This window comes from Schistosoma mansoni, chromosome 4 (genome assembly GCF_000237925.1).
Source record: "Schistosoma mansoni strain Puerto Rico chromosome 4, complete genome".
NCBI classification, from domain to species: Eukaryota; Metazoa; Platyhelminthes; class Trematoda; order Strigeidida; family Schistosomatidae; genus Schistosoma; species Schistosoma mansoni.
Window position 1 is genome coordinate 8,334,589 of NC_031498.1, and position 16,098 is coordinate 8,350,686.

The 16,098-nt window shown below is 36.4% G+C and overlaps 1 protein-coding gene across 1 annotated transcript; it reads right to left on the reverse strand.

The window, feature by feature from the left end:
• Positions 1 to 2,863: 2,863 nt before the first annotated feature.
• On the reverse strand, positions 2,864 to 16,098 carry Smp_009150.1 (3-oxoacyl-[acyl-carrier-protein] synthase). The gene is made up of 7 exons (XM_018796714.1): positions 16,019 to 16,098; positions 13,001 to 13,133; positions 12,751 to 12,969; positions 10,908 to 11,135; positions 10,250 to 10,534; positions 8,987 to 9,087; positions 2,864 to 3,387 (listed from the first exon to the last, which is right to left on the reverse strand). The coding sequence occupies exons 2-7, from the start codon at positions 13,119 to 13,121 to the stop codon at positions 2,920 to 2,922; spliced, it is 1,422 nt and encodes a 473-aa protein (XP_018651828.1). The 5' UTR covers positions 13,122 to 13,133; positions 16,019 to 16,098; the 3' UTR covers positions 2,864 to 2,919.

Sequence of the window (16,098 nt, forward strand, 5' to 3'; positions counted from 1 at the left end):
AAAATGATATAAAAAATGACTGGACTAGGATCATACAGTTACTTTTTGAGAAAACAATACAGCTATATGCTAACAAATTAATTAAGAACTTCATCTGACCTAGTAACATTACAGTAAAGACAAAAAAGTTCAATTGAGATTTACGTAACACATGTGGTATGGTTTCAGAGCGGTCGGGAAAAGCAATGAAAGTCGGATGAAAAAAAAAGACTGATATAGCTGCAGAAAATCAGGATTATTTGACAAAACTACACTTCTCAATTTAATGATGCAGATATGAATTCAGAATCATATTATACAGGAACCCCTTCCAGTTTGCCTCCGAATAACTGGCATCCTAAAAATGTATTTCATTAGACTACTAAAACTACTGCTGCTTTACATATTAGTAATCCCTACGAGATATTCATCTCTACAGTTCCTACTTTTCAGCATAACAACTAAGTAATCTTACATCCATTAGCTAGGACTAACCATATATTTTTGTTAGTCACTTTCCTGGTGAGTTACGAGCTATTTATTCATAGTTATTAAAATAAGGTGAGTTTTTAATCAAATTTTCTCGGAATGTTTATTACACTTTAAATTATTTCTGCTTGTAAGGTTATTCAGAATTACAGTAGTTAGTCTTTTGTATTTTACCAATTATGATAATACTATTTTCATTCTTTTGTTCTAATTCTCTTTGAACTAATGCCATAAACTTAATCGATTATTTTTAGTCAAAGTCTTACGATCTTTTTCCCAACTCGGATACACCCGCTTTTATAAATATTTTATTGATACACAAACAATCTGTTGTTTCTGCAACTTATAGACTTGTTGAACTGCGGTGCCGAAATAGCAATTATCGAGTGAGTCGTATTGATGACCTTGAGTTATTGCCAAGTGGCTTACATCAGTCCCCACTCCCCTCGGCCTTGGCATACGGGTTGAGTTATAACCCTCGGAAAAGACCTACAGTCTAGTATATCAGACTGTACTAGGCAAACGAGTTGAAAACCTCTGCGGGAGTGAGAACCGTTGCATTAGGACGAAAAATAAATGTAGTAAGGTGTTCGATGAAAACTTTTGTCTTCACAATAGGTAGTCTGAAGCAGCAAAATGTAACTGACTTATAATAAAGTAAGTAACACGGCAAAATTTAGCTACAAAGAAGGCATACATCGCGCTCTTTATACTATACTAATTCTTAACTTTTAAGCGAATCATAACTAGTCAGAATACAAACTAAAATAATGAAAAGACGATTCATCCGTTGAAAAATGAAGTTTAGACAATAAATCTTGGTAAGAGTAAGAATCTTTAGTGAATACGTTTTCCTTATTTTTAATGCTAATCTTATTGTATAAATCGTGTATTTCAATGCTTTTGCATGGTCCCTTCAATGATTGTAGTATATGCAAACAACACAGTCAAGCTAACGTTCCTAAAATAAACTCAGTTCATTTCACTTCACTTGTTTTGATCATCAGTATATAATCTGAACAAGCAATAAACCACTGTATTAAAAAAATATATACTTAATACATAGGGATTGGGACTAAAGAATTAAACATGGGGAACAAAACATAAGAATAGAAAATATTATATGAAGTAGAGACAGAAAAATCCAGTTGGTCTATAACCATAGATATACAAAAAAGAGACGAATATTTGTGGAGTGAGAAAAGATTTATAAAGAAACAGTCGCACAACCAAATGACAAGTTATCAAAGTAAAATGAATAGCAAACCAAGTTGTATTCATCACCTGATAAGGAACTAGTGAAACTGGATGAATTCACGTTGTTCATCAAATCTGAATCTGACCAAGATGTTCACGTTTGCTTCAGAGATTAATTGTATGAGATTATAATCCAATTTCTTTCATACATCTAAGTCAGTCAGCTACAACGTAGGACATTTATGCATCGGTACAAGTTGCCATACCTCGTTAGCACAACAAGATGAACACTAAATTCATAGTAGTTAATTTAGTGGTGGTAATATAAAAGAAAGGTTGTATATAAGGATATAGTACAGAAAGCAAGACAGATATACGGCAATTTTAATCTCAAGGTTTGAGGGAAGATAAGGAGTGTATACGCCTGCGTAGTTTGGAGCGAGGTTTTAGTAGACCTGGAAGAGTGTTTTGCTCACTAGAATCGTTGGCCATGGTGACACTTGATGAGGAAACCGAAAGAGGAAGTTTAGTGCTGAAAGTCGAGGTAGAAGGAGTAGTATGAAGTGCAGAGGGAGATTGATTATGAATACAGTGGTCTTGAGTGCTGTTAGAGGTATGAGGGCAGTTATCACTTCCCGGTTGCCCACACCGTGGAAGGGTTCTTCTAGAGGTATCTGAAAAGCAGATTGGGTTAGAGGTGGTCTTAATGACCTGGGAGTATGACCGCAGTGCCCAAAGGACAACTGCTTGAAGTCGGTCATACATGACCCTTTTGTGTTAGCTCCGTACTTGTTGGAACCTTACCACCGGAGACGGATATCCGTGGGATAAGGCGAAGTGTGCATTTTTAGGGCCGACCTTTCCTAACCCCACCCCTCCTTGTGGGAAGGCAGCATCGCTGTTAAGCTGGTTGACCTGCCTGGTATGATAGGACTTTGAGGAACGACTGTTCCAGCCAGTATAGCTCGATTGGTTCATCACGATAGGCAAGCCCGACCACCATGTCAAGGTAGCAGCAACGGTCGGGCATACATCTAAGTAAAGCAGTTAAAAAATTTGAATGACTGTCATAATTAGTTTCTTAATTCCGAGTTTATCTGGTAAGCACACCAAATAACACTCAGAAGTATCTGGATTCACTAATTAAATATTTGCAAACAAACATTAACCGCGCTGTCAAACACTAAAAAGACTTAATCATTAAGTATGAATTATTGGATAAAATCTATAAAATACAATAAAATACATATTATACTAATCTGTCCATTCTGAAATTAAAAGAGTTCCATTTGTTCCACCGAATCCAAATGAGTTAGTCATAACAATACGGCGATGACTATCGGGCCATGCAACTTGTATTTCATCGTGTCTAGGAAGTACAGCATAGTTCTTAAACAGATCTATACACTTTTCATTAAAGGATATACTAGTCGATGAACTGGAATTAGATTTTAAAACCTCCATCAACTCATAAATTGAGATAGGATTATGCAGATTGAGATTTCCACAAATACGGTTCTGGTTAACAGACAAAGCAGAGTACACGGTCTCTATGGCACCGGCTGCTGCCAAACAATGACCAAGGTGACCTTTGATTGAATTGATTACAACAGGTGTATGGTATTGAGGAGTAAAATATTCACCAAAAATTTGTGCAATAGCACTGAGCTCTGTTAAATCACCTATAGGGGTGGATGTTGCATGACAATTTATGTGTCCAATCTGAAACAATTAAAAAGATTATAAAATTAAGTTAATTAATAAGTATAAATGTGAAACACAGTCATGTGTAAGCAATTCTGCAACATGTGAGACGAAAAATACATTTTTCGGTTTTTTTTCAAGATTAATTACCAATAAGCAGGAAGCTATGTAACTCGATTTTTTGCTTATGAGTGTACTTACAAATTAACAGGAAATGTATACACGTCGAGAAATACGAATTCATACCCTGTAGAAATATATCGAATAAAAGTTTTGATCAATAGACGATAATTAATTTTGAATTTACACTGATCCATAACGTTTAGTTAATATTAAATTACGATAGACCGTTAGAAAATCATTGACGAGTGTAAGGTTCAATCACTGATAGTCGATCTCAACAATCCTGGAAGAGTTTAGTTCTAGAAAAATAAACGTCATACGTACAAAGTACCGTTCATCAATTAGAGTATCTCGTTTACCTTTATACGTACAAAATAGCATGGGAGAAAAGGAGCATTAAGCAATGGGCTTCATAACAAATAATTGAGTGAAGTAAAAAAGAGAAACGATCTCATAATTATAAAATAAATAAATCAAAAAGACTAAGCATTACTATAAACAATATAGATTTTTTTACTAAACTAAATTTTATTATTCATAAATGAAGCAAGGTTTTTCACCGATTTCTATTTTGAACGATGTCTAATATTGCATTAAGTCATTTAATTGAACTATATGGGTTGATAGAAGTGAACTCGAACCACCTGATATGTATTTAGTACGTTATATTATGGTAAAACAAGCCACTTAAATTCTTACAACTAATTTCAACGTCAGGAGAAAGTACTAGTCATAAAAGCCGCAGAGACGTTGTACAAAAATAGGTTCATATACCGAAGTATGCTTTAGCATTTCGTCACTCGTCGGACAATAATCGCAAATATGGGATCCCACTTTTACATACGCGATTGTAGTACTTCATTAGAGTCATGAATACGGGTCTCAGATAGACAACAGACATCGATGTTAAGACTTTCTAAAGAAATGCTCAACCCTATCTGTTGTCTCATGCGTAATAGTGTGCGAACGCTGAAGGAAGTCAGTTTGAACGGTACATATAGTTTCAGAAAGAGTGGTTCAGTATTCGTGGTCGGTGGTAGTATTCAACTTTCGACCCGTCAGTGACATGAGATCGTTTAGATAAGACAGAATTTCCAACATAAACGAGCTGCTGCATAATTCGATAAATATAAGAATACACAAAGTGAGAACAAAAAGGAGTAGATAAGTGACGTAGCATAAAAAAATAAAAACGAATGTTATCATATGATTGTGAATATGATTTGCCAGAATGCGAGTTGGAGCAAGAACAATTTCTCTAGTAGTAGTTATCATTTGATTTGTGTGAGGGCTATGATACTGCCCAGGTGCCCAAACCAAAGTAGGTGATTTTCTTAGAGGACCACTCCACTCTGCCTGTAGCTCTTCTAGAGTTACTGCCGGTCCCAATCCCGGGTAAAGGAGGAGGGTAGAAAAGCTAACTCGCTAAAAAAACGCTAACCAGAAAAAATAATTCAAACCATTTAAACTCTGCCCTGGGAGTTGAAGGAATAATTATGACGTCTCATGATGAAAGCCGAAATTCTTCGGAAGTCACGAGACCGATGCACCTTCTAACAACCAGAGCAACACTCTTTATAGGTACATGGAACGTCCGGACAATGTGGGAGACAGGAAAGACCAGTCAAATAGCAATGGAAATGAGGAGATACAACTTGGCAGTACTCGGAATCAGCGAAACCCATTGGACACAATCTGGACAACAAAGGCTAGGTACAGGAGAGATGCTGCTGTACTCCGGTCACGAAGGGGAAAATGCTCCACACACTCAGGGAGTTGCTCTAATGCTGTCCAAAGAAGCACGAAATGCACTTGTGGGATGGGAATCTCATGGACCCAGGATAATCAAAGCATCATTCAGAACAAAGAAGCAAGGGATCACAATGAACGTTATCCAATGTTATGCACCCACCAATGATAGCAACGACGATGATAAACATCAGTTCTATGAAAGGCTTCAATCAATTATAGAGAAGTGCTCACGAAAGGACCTCACCATCCTGATGGGAGATGTAAATGCTAAAGTTGGAGTGGACAACACAGGATATGAAGATGTAATTGGACGACATGGGTTAGCAGAGAGAAATGAAAATGGGGAGAGGCTTGCAAACCTATGTGCATTCAACAAATTGGTTATAGGCGGCACAATATTCCCACACAAGCGCATACACAAAGCTACATGGATCTCACCGGACCACACCACAGAGAACCAGATAGATCACATCTGTATCAACAAAAAATTCCGAAGAACAACGGAAGATGTGAGAACCCGGAGAGGAGCTGACATAGCTTCAGATCACCACCTGGTTGTGGCCAAGATGAGACTGAAGCTAAAGAAACACTGGACAACTGGACAAACAGCACTACAAAGGTTCAATACAGCCTTCCTTCGAGATACTGACAAGCTCCATGAATTCAAGATAACTCTCAACAACAGGTTCCAGGCTCTACAGGATCTACTGAAGGAACAAGAAACTACTTTGGAGGACAACTGGAAAAGGATAAAAGAAGCCCTAACTTCAACGTGTCAGGAGGTTCTTGGTCCTAAGAAGCATCATCATAAGGAATGGATCTCTATGGGAACCCTGGACAAAATTCAAGAAAGGAAGAACAAGAAACTAGCAATTAACAACAGCCGAACACGAGCAGCGAAAGTCAAAGCACAAGCAGACTACGCAGAAGCAAACAGGGAAGTGAAGAAAAGCATTAAAGCCGACAAGCAGAAATACATGGGAGAACTAGCAACGGCGGCGGAAAAAGCTGCAAGAGAAGGGAATATGAAACAACTATATGATACAACGAAGAAATTGGCAGGGAGATATAGCAAACCAGAGAGACCAGTCAAGGACGAAGAAGGAAAGACAATCACTGAGATTCAAGAACAGAGGAAAAGATGGGCAGAATACTTCGAGGAACTGTTGAATAGACCAGCCCCATTGAATCCACCGAACATCGAAGCAGCCCACACTGACCTTCCAATAGATGTCACTCCACCAACGATCGAAGAAGTCAAGATGGCCATCAGATAAATCAAAAGTGGGAAGGCGGCAGGACCTGACAATATACCAGCAGAAGCACTGAAGTCAGACATTGAAATAACTGCAAATATGCTTCACCTTCTATTCAAGAAGATTTGGGAAGAGGAACAAGTGCCAATGGACTGGAAAGAAGGATATCTCATCAAGATACCAAAGAAAGGAGATCTGAGCCAATGTGAGAACTACAGAGGCATCAGTTTGTTATCAGTACCAGGAAAAGTTTTCAACAGAGTGCTGCTGAATCGGATGAAAGACGCAGTAGACGCCGAACTTAGGGATCATCAGGCTGGATTTCGTAAGGATCGGTCGTGCACAGACCAGATTGCGACACTACGGATTATCGTGGAACAATCAGTTGAGTGGAACTCATCACTATACGTCAACTTCATCGACTATGAGAAGGCGTTTGACAGCGTGGACAGGAGAACATTATGGAAACTTCTTCGACACTATGGAGTTCCTGAAAAGGTTGTCAACATTATCCAAAACTCATACGATGGACTACAGTGCAAAGTCATGAATGGAGGACAGCTGACAGATGTATTTCCAGTAAGGACCGGAGTCAGACAAGGCTGTCTACTCTCCCCATTCCTCTTCCTTCTAGTGATTGACTGGATTATGAAGAATTCGACATCTGAAGGGAAATACGGAATACAATGGACAGCTCAGAATCAATTAGATGATTTGGACTTCGCAGATGACCTAGCCCTCCTCTTTCATACACACGAACAAATGCAGATGAAGACCGCAAATGTAGCAGCAGCCTCCGCATCGATAGGCCTCCACATTCACAAAGGAAAAAGCAAGATTCTCAAATGCAACACGGAGAACACCAACCCAATCACACTTGATGGCGAAACCCTGGAAGAGGTGGAAACATTCAAGTACCTGGGGAGCATCGTTGATAAACAAGGAGGGTCGGATGCAGATGTAAAGGCGAGGATTGGCAAAGCAAGGGCAGCATTTCTACAATTGAAGAACATATGGAACTCAAAACAACACTCAACTAATTTCAAGGTCAGAATCTTTAATACGAACGTCAAGACAGTCCTACTGTATGGAGCTGAAACGTGGAGAACTACTACGGCCATCATCAGGAAGGTACAAGTATTTATAAACAATTGTTTACGCAAAATACTCAACATTCATTGGCCGGATACTATCAGCAACAGCGTTTTATGGGAGAGGACAAACCAGCTTCCAGCTGAAGAGGAAATTAGGAAAAGACGTTGGAAGTGGATCGGGCATACATTAAGGAAATCACCAATGTGCATCACGACTCAATCCCTAACTTGGAATCCGGAAGGGAAGCGGAAAAGAGGAAGGCCAAAGAACTCACTACGCCGGGAAATAGAAGCCGATATGAAAAGGATGAATAGCAACTGGAAAGAACTGGAAAGGAAGGCTCAGGACAGAGTTGGATGGAGAATGCTGGTGAGCGGCCTATGCTCCTCGACGAGGGGTAACAGGAGTAAGTAAGTAAGTAAGTACCACTCCCCGAGCCTTTGATCTAAAGGTCCAATCCACAAGGTAGTGGAGCGACGATAGGAGATACAGTCCCATGGTAGTCAATTACCAACAATAGGTATACACCATTTGTTCCCTCAGGATTCTGGAGCCCATGTACACCATCGGTTTGGAATCTAGGTTTTCCAATTCCCCTAGGTGGATCCCACGTATCCATTAACCTGGTTAAAGTACCGGACATACGCTTTTCGTCCTCTCAATTTCGCAAACAAACTACGTGGAATTAAGACTGAAAAAGTAACAGTGAGTTACTCAGAGATATTACTGTACTTAACTATGTTTATGATAAATGACTGGTAAAACTGATGTAATATAGAATGGGTATGATATAATAATCCGACTCAATAACCAATTAAAGGTTAGTGTACACAGCTTTAAGCTATATACCTTGAAGCAGAGACAATAATTACACCTAGTTGTTTGAATCAATCCAAATAAAGCAGGGTACGAACCCAACGACAAATAGTTGAACTTCGAACAATATCCTAGTAGTAACCAAAGATTTCTTCCAAGAATCGAATAGTAAAGAATGTATAACTGAATATCTTTTTTACAATAAGAATCAGACGAACGCGTTTAGACGGCAATGATTGAAGAGTTTTCTACAAGTTTTTTTCTAGATTTAGCAGCACCGTCAATTTTCTGCATGTAGAATGACAATTACATCAGGAAAAAACTATCTAGTTATTATAGTTCTTATTTCGCAGCAAATTAGTTTGGTTTTTTCTCTTTCCATATGATTCAATCATAATTACCATAAACAAACTCATATTCAAAAGTATCACCTAAAAGTAGAAACAAATTTAGTTAACTCTAATTACTTTTATTTTCACTGATGTAAACTATAAATGCAATTAGGATGTTGCTTCAGAAAATATTAAGTAAATGAAGATAAATAAATATTTCAACTATTCAAAAACAACTCTTACTTGACTGAAATGTTCAAGTTTTGAGTCCTTGAAGGCATTTAACATACTTCGAAGTGCCCCATTTCCTGTTGTATCAGGTGCAACCAAATGATGTGCATCTCCTGTATGTAAAAAAAACAAATTTTTGGAGAAAAAACAAAGTAACCTGTATGTTATGAAAAATGGTAAGAGTACAGTTGCAATACACAGGTAGATAATAAAATCAAATGAATCCTAATTTTAAGCATCATCATCATTTCCGGCCTGCTTGATTTTAATTTAATGACCATGTTGTTTCTGTGAGAAATAATACTAACCAGCAATTTAATAATATATACATTCTATAAGAGTAAATACCAAAAAGACTACTCGTTCAACAGATCATACTATGAATAGTCTATATTTACTTTCCTTGAAAAATTATTCATTTTCAATAAATACACTGTTCTGAAGTGGTGGCTTGATGGCTTAAACACTTAATTTTTAACAAGTAAGCCGCAAGTTCATATGTCTTTTTATCTAATTCGATTAAAAAAGCCCAGTAGTATAAATAGGTCTCAAATAAACAGTGTGGCTTAAATTCTTGTACACAAAAGTGTACCTATTAAATGAGTTACATAAATTTAATTTATCAATGTAGTATCATTCCTAAATTTTAAAAACTGTCAAAGCACAGAATAAAAGTTGACAGGTGTTTAACTATAACTTATTTTTACAACTCTATCGCTTAAGTTGTACGTTAGACAGGGGTTAGCCAATTGTAAGTAAAATAAATATTGCAGTTAAAACAAACCTGGGACCATGTAATTTATAAAATTGCCGACTGAACTCTTATTTATGGAGTTCAATCAATTATCACTATTTAAGCAGTTTAATAAATATTTCGTATTTATTTCTGGGGTTAAATAGACTAGAGAAGTAGGTATCATTAGCACCGAAAAGGTGCATTGCATCGCATACAATAATCCACTTTATTACTACTGAATGATGATTAATCGTTTCAGTATTCCCATTAGGGCAACGTTAAAAAAAGCAAGAAACAATATGTCGGTTACATTTTCACCGAGTGTCTGCTTTTTCTGATGAAAATAACGAATACATAACCATATGGATAAACCAGTTATAAAAGTCTGAAGCGACTTATTAAGAGGGAACTAGTTCTAAAAGGGGAAAAAGTCACAGTAAAATTTCCATCAAGATAACAGAGATGCAAAATCCTATGATAAGTGCTAAAAAATCCAAACACTACGCATTTTCATCTCAGTAAATTGAAACAAAACTTACCAGACCTTCCAAAACCAATAACTTCAGCTATCGGTTTTGGTGTTTCTATAAATGACTCCACTAAGAAACTGTCTGGAGGAGGCCATGCCTGTAATACAACTGCAGCTGCACCTTCAGATAACACAAATCCTTTTCTCAAGGAATCAAATGGACGAGAGGCTTTTTCAGGAGTATCATTAAACTGTGTACACAATGCACGTAGTCGACAAAAAGCAGCGATTATCCAGGCATTCAAAGGAGATTCACATGCACCAGTAACAACCAGATCAGCTTCGTTATTTTGAACTAGTGAAATATGAAATAAAAATAAACGAGCAACTAATTGATAGTGAAAGCAAACAACTGGATATAATTCCCAGTTATTAAATTACACAAGTTATTTTAATTTCTAATTTACGTTTTTTCAGTGGTTTTATGTAGGGGGATTTAGTTCTTCAAATATTTCGAACAAACCATAGTGATCATACAGTTAAATAAGTTGCTTGTTTAGTTGTTTTAACACACACACCAGCGATATTCTGTAGGGATTGATTATTCAATGTCTATAACGTCTTAATATAATCATCGTTTAATGGGTATGATACATATAACAAACTGTCAATTCTATCAAGCGGTTACAAAGTGATTGGACACTTGAAACTGTTTAAAAATTACTCACTCATCCGAAAGCCTTCGCCAATGCAATGTAGGCCAGAAGCGCATGCAGTATTGACTGTCATACACGGGCCTCGTAGTCCCCAAATTCGACTTATTATACCAGCTGGCATATTACCGAGTATTCTTGTTAGAGCATGAGGCCCAATAGTAGAGTATCTTTCGGCTAAAATTCCTGATGATGTATTCATAACTTCATTTGGACCATCCAATCCCACTCCAAAACAAACACCTAAAGTTATACTACAAAATTATTAGCAAACAAACTGTCGAGCCATTAAATAACTTAGAATATCTACAAAAATGTTTGAAATACAATATACGAGTAAATTAGTAATTATGACCTATTATTAACTTATCAATCCAGAGAACTGGTATAATTATAATCTAATAAACATAAATAGGTAACCATGTGCAGATTCATGTATGTGTGCTAAACGACCTAGATACTCGAACCGAAGTGAGTGGGATGAGATTTAAACCAGAAACCCAATAATCGCTTTGAGTTAACCCAACACTCTATTGGGATTTGCTAAACTAGACTAATTTTACTTACTTTTATTCAATTAGACATGGGATGATAGTGATAAAATTAGCTAAAATGATATACACCAGCGATCACTTTTAAAGAGTATAGTTAAAAATTGGAAAGTGTTAGAGTAACAACATATATCCACAGAAATCCATTGATAAACACAGAACTACTGAATATAATAAAATGAATTGATCTAAAGTCAAATACAAACATTCTCCATTCTCTTAAGCTTTAAAAGTGATGACGTTATACAGGTAGTTAGTCATTCGGTCATAACCAACGTAGAACGTGACAAAAATTTGTATCATATATAGTTAATATACTTGACAGAACACGCCACCAATTAAAATCTACCTGTAGGAGCATGACAGTTAACCTGATCAGAAGTCGAAATGCAGCTTTTTTGTTAACTGCAAACATATTTCCTAGATTATGCGTGTCATAGAAGTTAGAATGTTAAGATAAAAAAGGAGCAAATTTTGAAAGGTCTTTATTCCCGGAGAGTAAACATCCTTTGACAAATACTGAGCAAGCATATAAGCTCAAGTATTTTCAAACTTTCTGAGGTCATAGCAAACAAACAGATATTTGTGTCTAAGAAAAAAAAGTGACTAATGCCAATAGTCTGAATTTAAATTCCTTTACCTGACTGGTTAAATCATATTTCAGTTGAACTTCTTTTCATTTCAAATCGAAGTTTTGCTCTCAATCCAGTGAATTCAGGTAACCACGCTCTTATATACCTTGTTTCTTCATTACCATCAATTTATCTACTGATTTAATTACGTAAGCACCTACTTTAAGCTCCATAATGTTTTTATACAACCCCCCTTGATTTTCGGGGACCTTTTATCGAACACAATAATCGATCGCAGAATCTTAAAATACCTTTCTAACTATACAAGGATTTTCATTATTCTAACCAAACTATGGTAATTATTTCTTAACCGAACTGCTAATAATGATCTATTCCAGAAATCAGACCATCGTAAACCTTGTCTGTGGTTTTGGCGTTTAGATATCACAGATTATAAATAGCTGATAAAGAAGTGACGAGATAAAGTAAGTTTACTTCACTTGTTTAGTCAATGTCCTGGCCTTTGTAAAACGAAAAAGGCTCGATCAATCCGGTCAAATATATTAAGCATTTTGGATTCATATTTTACTAAAATATCGAATGCAGGTGATAATTGAGTGAATAAACGTTTAGGTCAATTGACAGGAAGGAAATTCTCTGAGCTAATGAGAAAACGTTAGAATGAAATTATCGTACCTCGTGAATGTTATCTTATTAGATCATTTAAAAACATACCTGCTCGGTAACCTGAGTTTGCTTTCCACTTCACTTGTTTGAAAGCTTCACAAGTTGCAATAATACCCAGAGCACTAGCACGTGATACAGATCTCCAGTCATTAGAAATATCCAAACCACATGACTTATAGACCTCAGACTCCACAAGAGACTTTTGTTCTTCCAATTTTCGATCATCGATGCTCCCAAAAACATGACTAGGCAGAAAAGAAAATTCATCTATGAGTCATGAAAATTAACAGAAAAATACCAAGCGTCTTTGATATTCCACAAGATCCCTGCAAAAGATTCGCCCATAATTCGGATACACTGAAACCCAAAGGTGTACAGACCCCCAAACCAGTTATCGCAACTCTCCGAACTCCTGTCATTAATAGAGATATCTAAAGGATATAATAAAGAGTAAATTGGTGGATGAAGTAAGCTTGGATGTTTTATAGTTATATTTGTGAAGAATGAAAAGATACAAAAACTGAAGGACGGTTTATTTTCTTAGTCACCCCCATCTCCTTAACTCACGGAACAATATACTCAGAATACAGCAAATCCAAATGACTCTTTTGTTAAGATATTTTTTGAATTATCACAGCATTACGCAGCTATGGTGATTGAAGGTATTATGAAAAACCATTGTGACTGCTAAATATTTTTTTAGTAAATTAATATGAAGCAAAAGAAAGGAATGAAAAAGTGATATCAATATTAGTGAAGGATTAAAATTAGAAATAAAACCGGAGTAATCTTATTCTACTATGTACAGCAGGATAGCCCCCGAATGTTAGTGACTTCATAGATTGATGGCATTTTGAAAATAAGCATCATTTCAAAGAACCAAGATCACTTAATTTCAACACTTAGAAATTTAAATAAACCTAATGAATGTGTCGGATGTGTTCTACTTAACAACACACTCAGCTACCATAAAAGTAAACAACCACTACAGACTATGTGGACGTTGACAAAAGCAATGGGTAAGATAAGTATGTCTAATAACTCACAAACGAATTTAGCTGTGCGAATTCCCCTCATATCTATACGGTGTAGATTCCACATCACAGGAAAATAAAACTGAATTTGCTTAGATCCAACTAAATTTAACTTAGTAAGACCTTAAATGGTTAACCAATTATTGTCTGGATAAATAACATGAATCAAGTTTATTTATTTACATACTGATGGCGAGTTTTCCTATATTTATAGAAGACCAGAAAGCCTGATAAACGGGACCCTATACTGATGAGGACCAGAAATTGCTGCAAAGGAAGACTTTGAGCTCTAAACACAAAATGTATTTGGTCGATGTCATCCCCTTGATATATTAGGCACGGATAGCTCGACGTCCAACAAAAAAGACAGTTAAAGTATGAGCGTATAACAGGATCATTAGAAAATCTATTTATTTAAATATAAACATTAGTATATATATATATATATATATATATATATATATATATGAGGAGGAAGAGAAAGGAGGGTGAGTATAATAAAAAAGGGACGGAAATAAATAGAAATCAGTGTATGGGAGTAAAGCAATGATATGAATTATAATAATGATGGGAGAAGCAGTTCAGTTGAGAAATATACAAACCAGCAAATATTCTTTCAGTTTCTCACCACCGGCTTTTATTCTGAGCCATGTCTGATAACGTCGCAAACCGTTCCTAGGACGTCATACTGAATGAAGTTCACACCTGTTATCGTGGCCGGAATTCATAACGAACTGGTATAGAAAGAATTGGTCCAAATAATATTATCTTATTTTGTCATGTCAGAGCTAAATTTCACTATTGAGTCCCCGAATTCACCAGGAAGTATGGTGAGGAAGGAAGATATGCAAAGTATAAACTTAAATGCGGTATCTGATTGGTCTTCGTGAAACAGCCTGGGATTGTTTAGGTAAAATCAACCGTGAGATTTACTAATGGCAACCAGGGCTTCGCCAAAACCCATTGCACTTGTGTCTTGATCATCTATCAACCCTAAATTTAGTAATAATCGGAAGTGTATCCTGTTTCAACGTTGTATGGTCAGTGAGAAACATCTATTACCTAGCTGATGAATAAGCTGTTGTGAAGAAAAAGTTTTCAACCTTTAGCAAGTTGACTTTTATGGTCTTCTGAATTTAAGGGAATAGATTTCGGTGACTCGATTCCCTTGCCCCTAATTTCCCCTAGGTGTCAAATGGGGTTAAGTTTCGTAAGTACTAAAAAGGGGATCCAAGATAAATCTCGTGGCTGAAGTCATAAGATCATCAAATGTAGGGTGGCTTGATAAACCCGGTTTTAATTGTCATCATATTCCCATAAAGGTATAGGTTTACGTTAACTGATCTTAATACTTCTAGAGAAAGTTATACTTGCCATTCTACTCATTTCTAGTGAGCTCAACATCAAAAGTGCCTGGTTAAGAGGAGGTTATGCGTACTGGTCTGAAGAATATTTATTTAAACTTTGGATATACTTCAATTAATTCAAGTTTCTTCAAAATATACCTTCATCGGTTTATATCATGAGCACCTTGAAAGCCAACGTACTGTTTCCTGTCCAGAGATAATATGAAAAATTTGCGACCTGCGGAGTAAAAACCTCTACGATTATGAAGCAAACTCTGACTACCCAAGGTTTGTCCAGTTTGATGCTGATATGAGTTTTATTTTTGATACCGAGATTACTCCAAGTGAGATGGATCCCGGTTATCTACTACTTTTCGGAGCTGATTATATGCTGTCTGCATGGCCGTACAAACTTCCTTTTAAGAGGAAGTGGCCATTTCTTGGCATGAAAGGGAATTAAGAAACAAAGGTCTAAATGTTTATGAAGACAGTAGTCCTACTGAATCTACCAGCCTTATTTGACTTCACCTCCGACACCATTTTTAATGTAGAGTTTTAGTTTTTAGAACAGATACGGTAGAGATAAAAATATTTCTGGTTTAACTGTTTGCACAGAAAGCGTCTGAGAACTTTTACTACAATTAAAACAGCGAGACGTTTACTTGGAGCGGCCCGTTAGGCTTTTCACAGTGAAGGACATCAGTGAACTTAAGTTTATTTATAAATACTTTCAGTACAATTCCACAAAGATGTTAATATTCTTAAATTTGACCGGGACTAAAGAAAAGTAATGTGAGGTGTTTACTATACGTGAATAAACGTCATTACACTGAAGCTAGTGAAAGATTGCCTGTGACTAGTCACAAAGAAATAGGATTTGAAAGTGAAGTGTTATAAACCGATTTAGTCAGGTGTAAGATAGTAAAACCCGCTTACAAATGCCAATGATTTTGATGAAGTAACTTCTACTTTCGGGACGAGAAGTTATAGGTTATGAGTCAAATTCAGTACTCGGT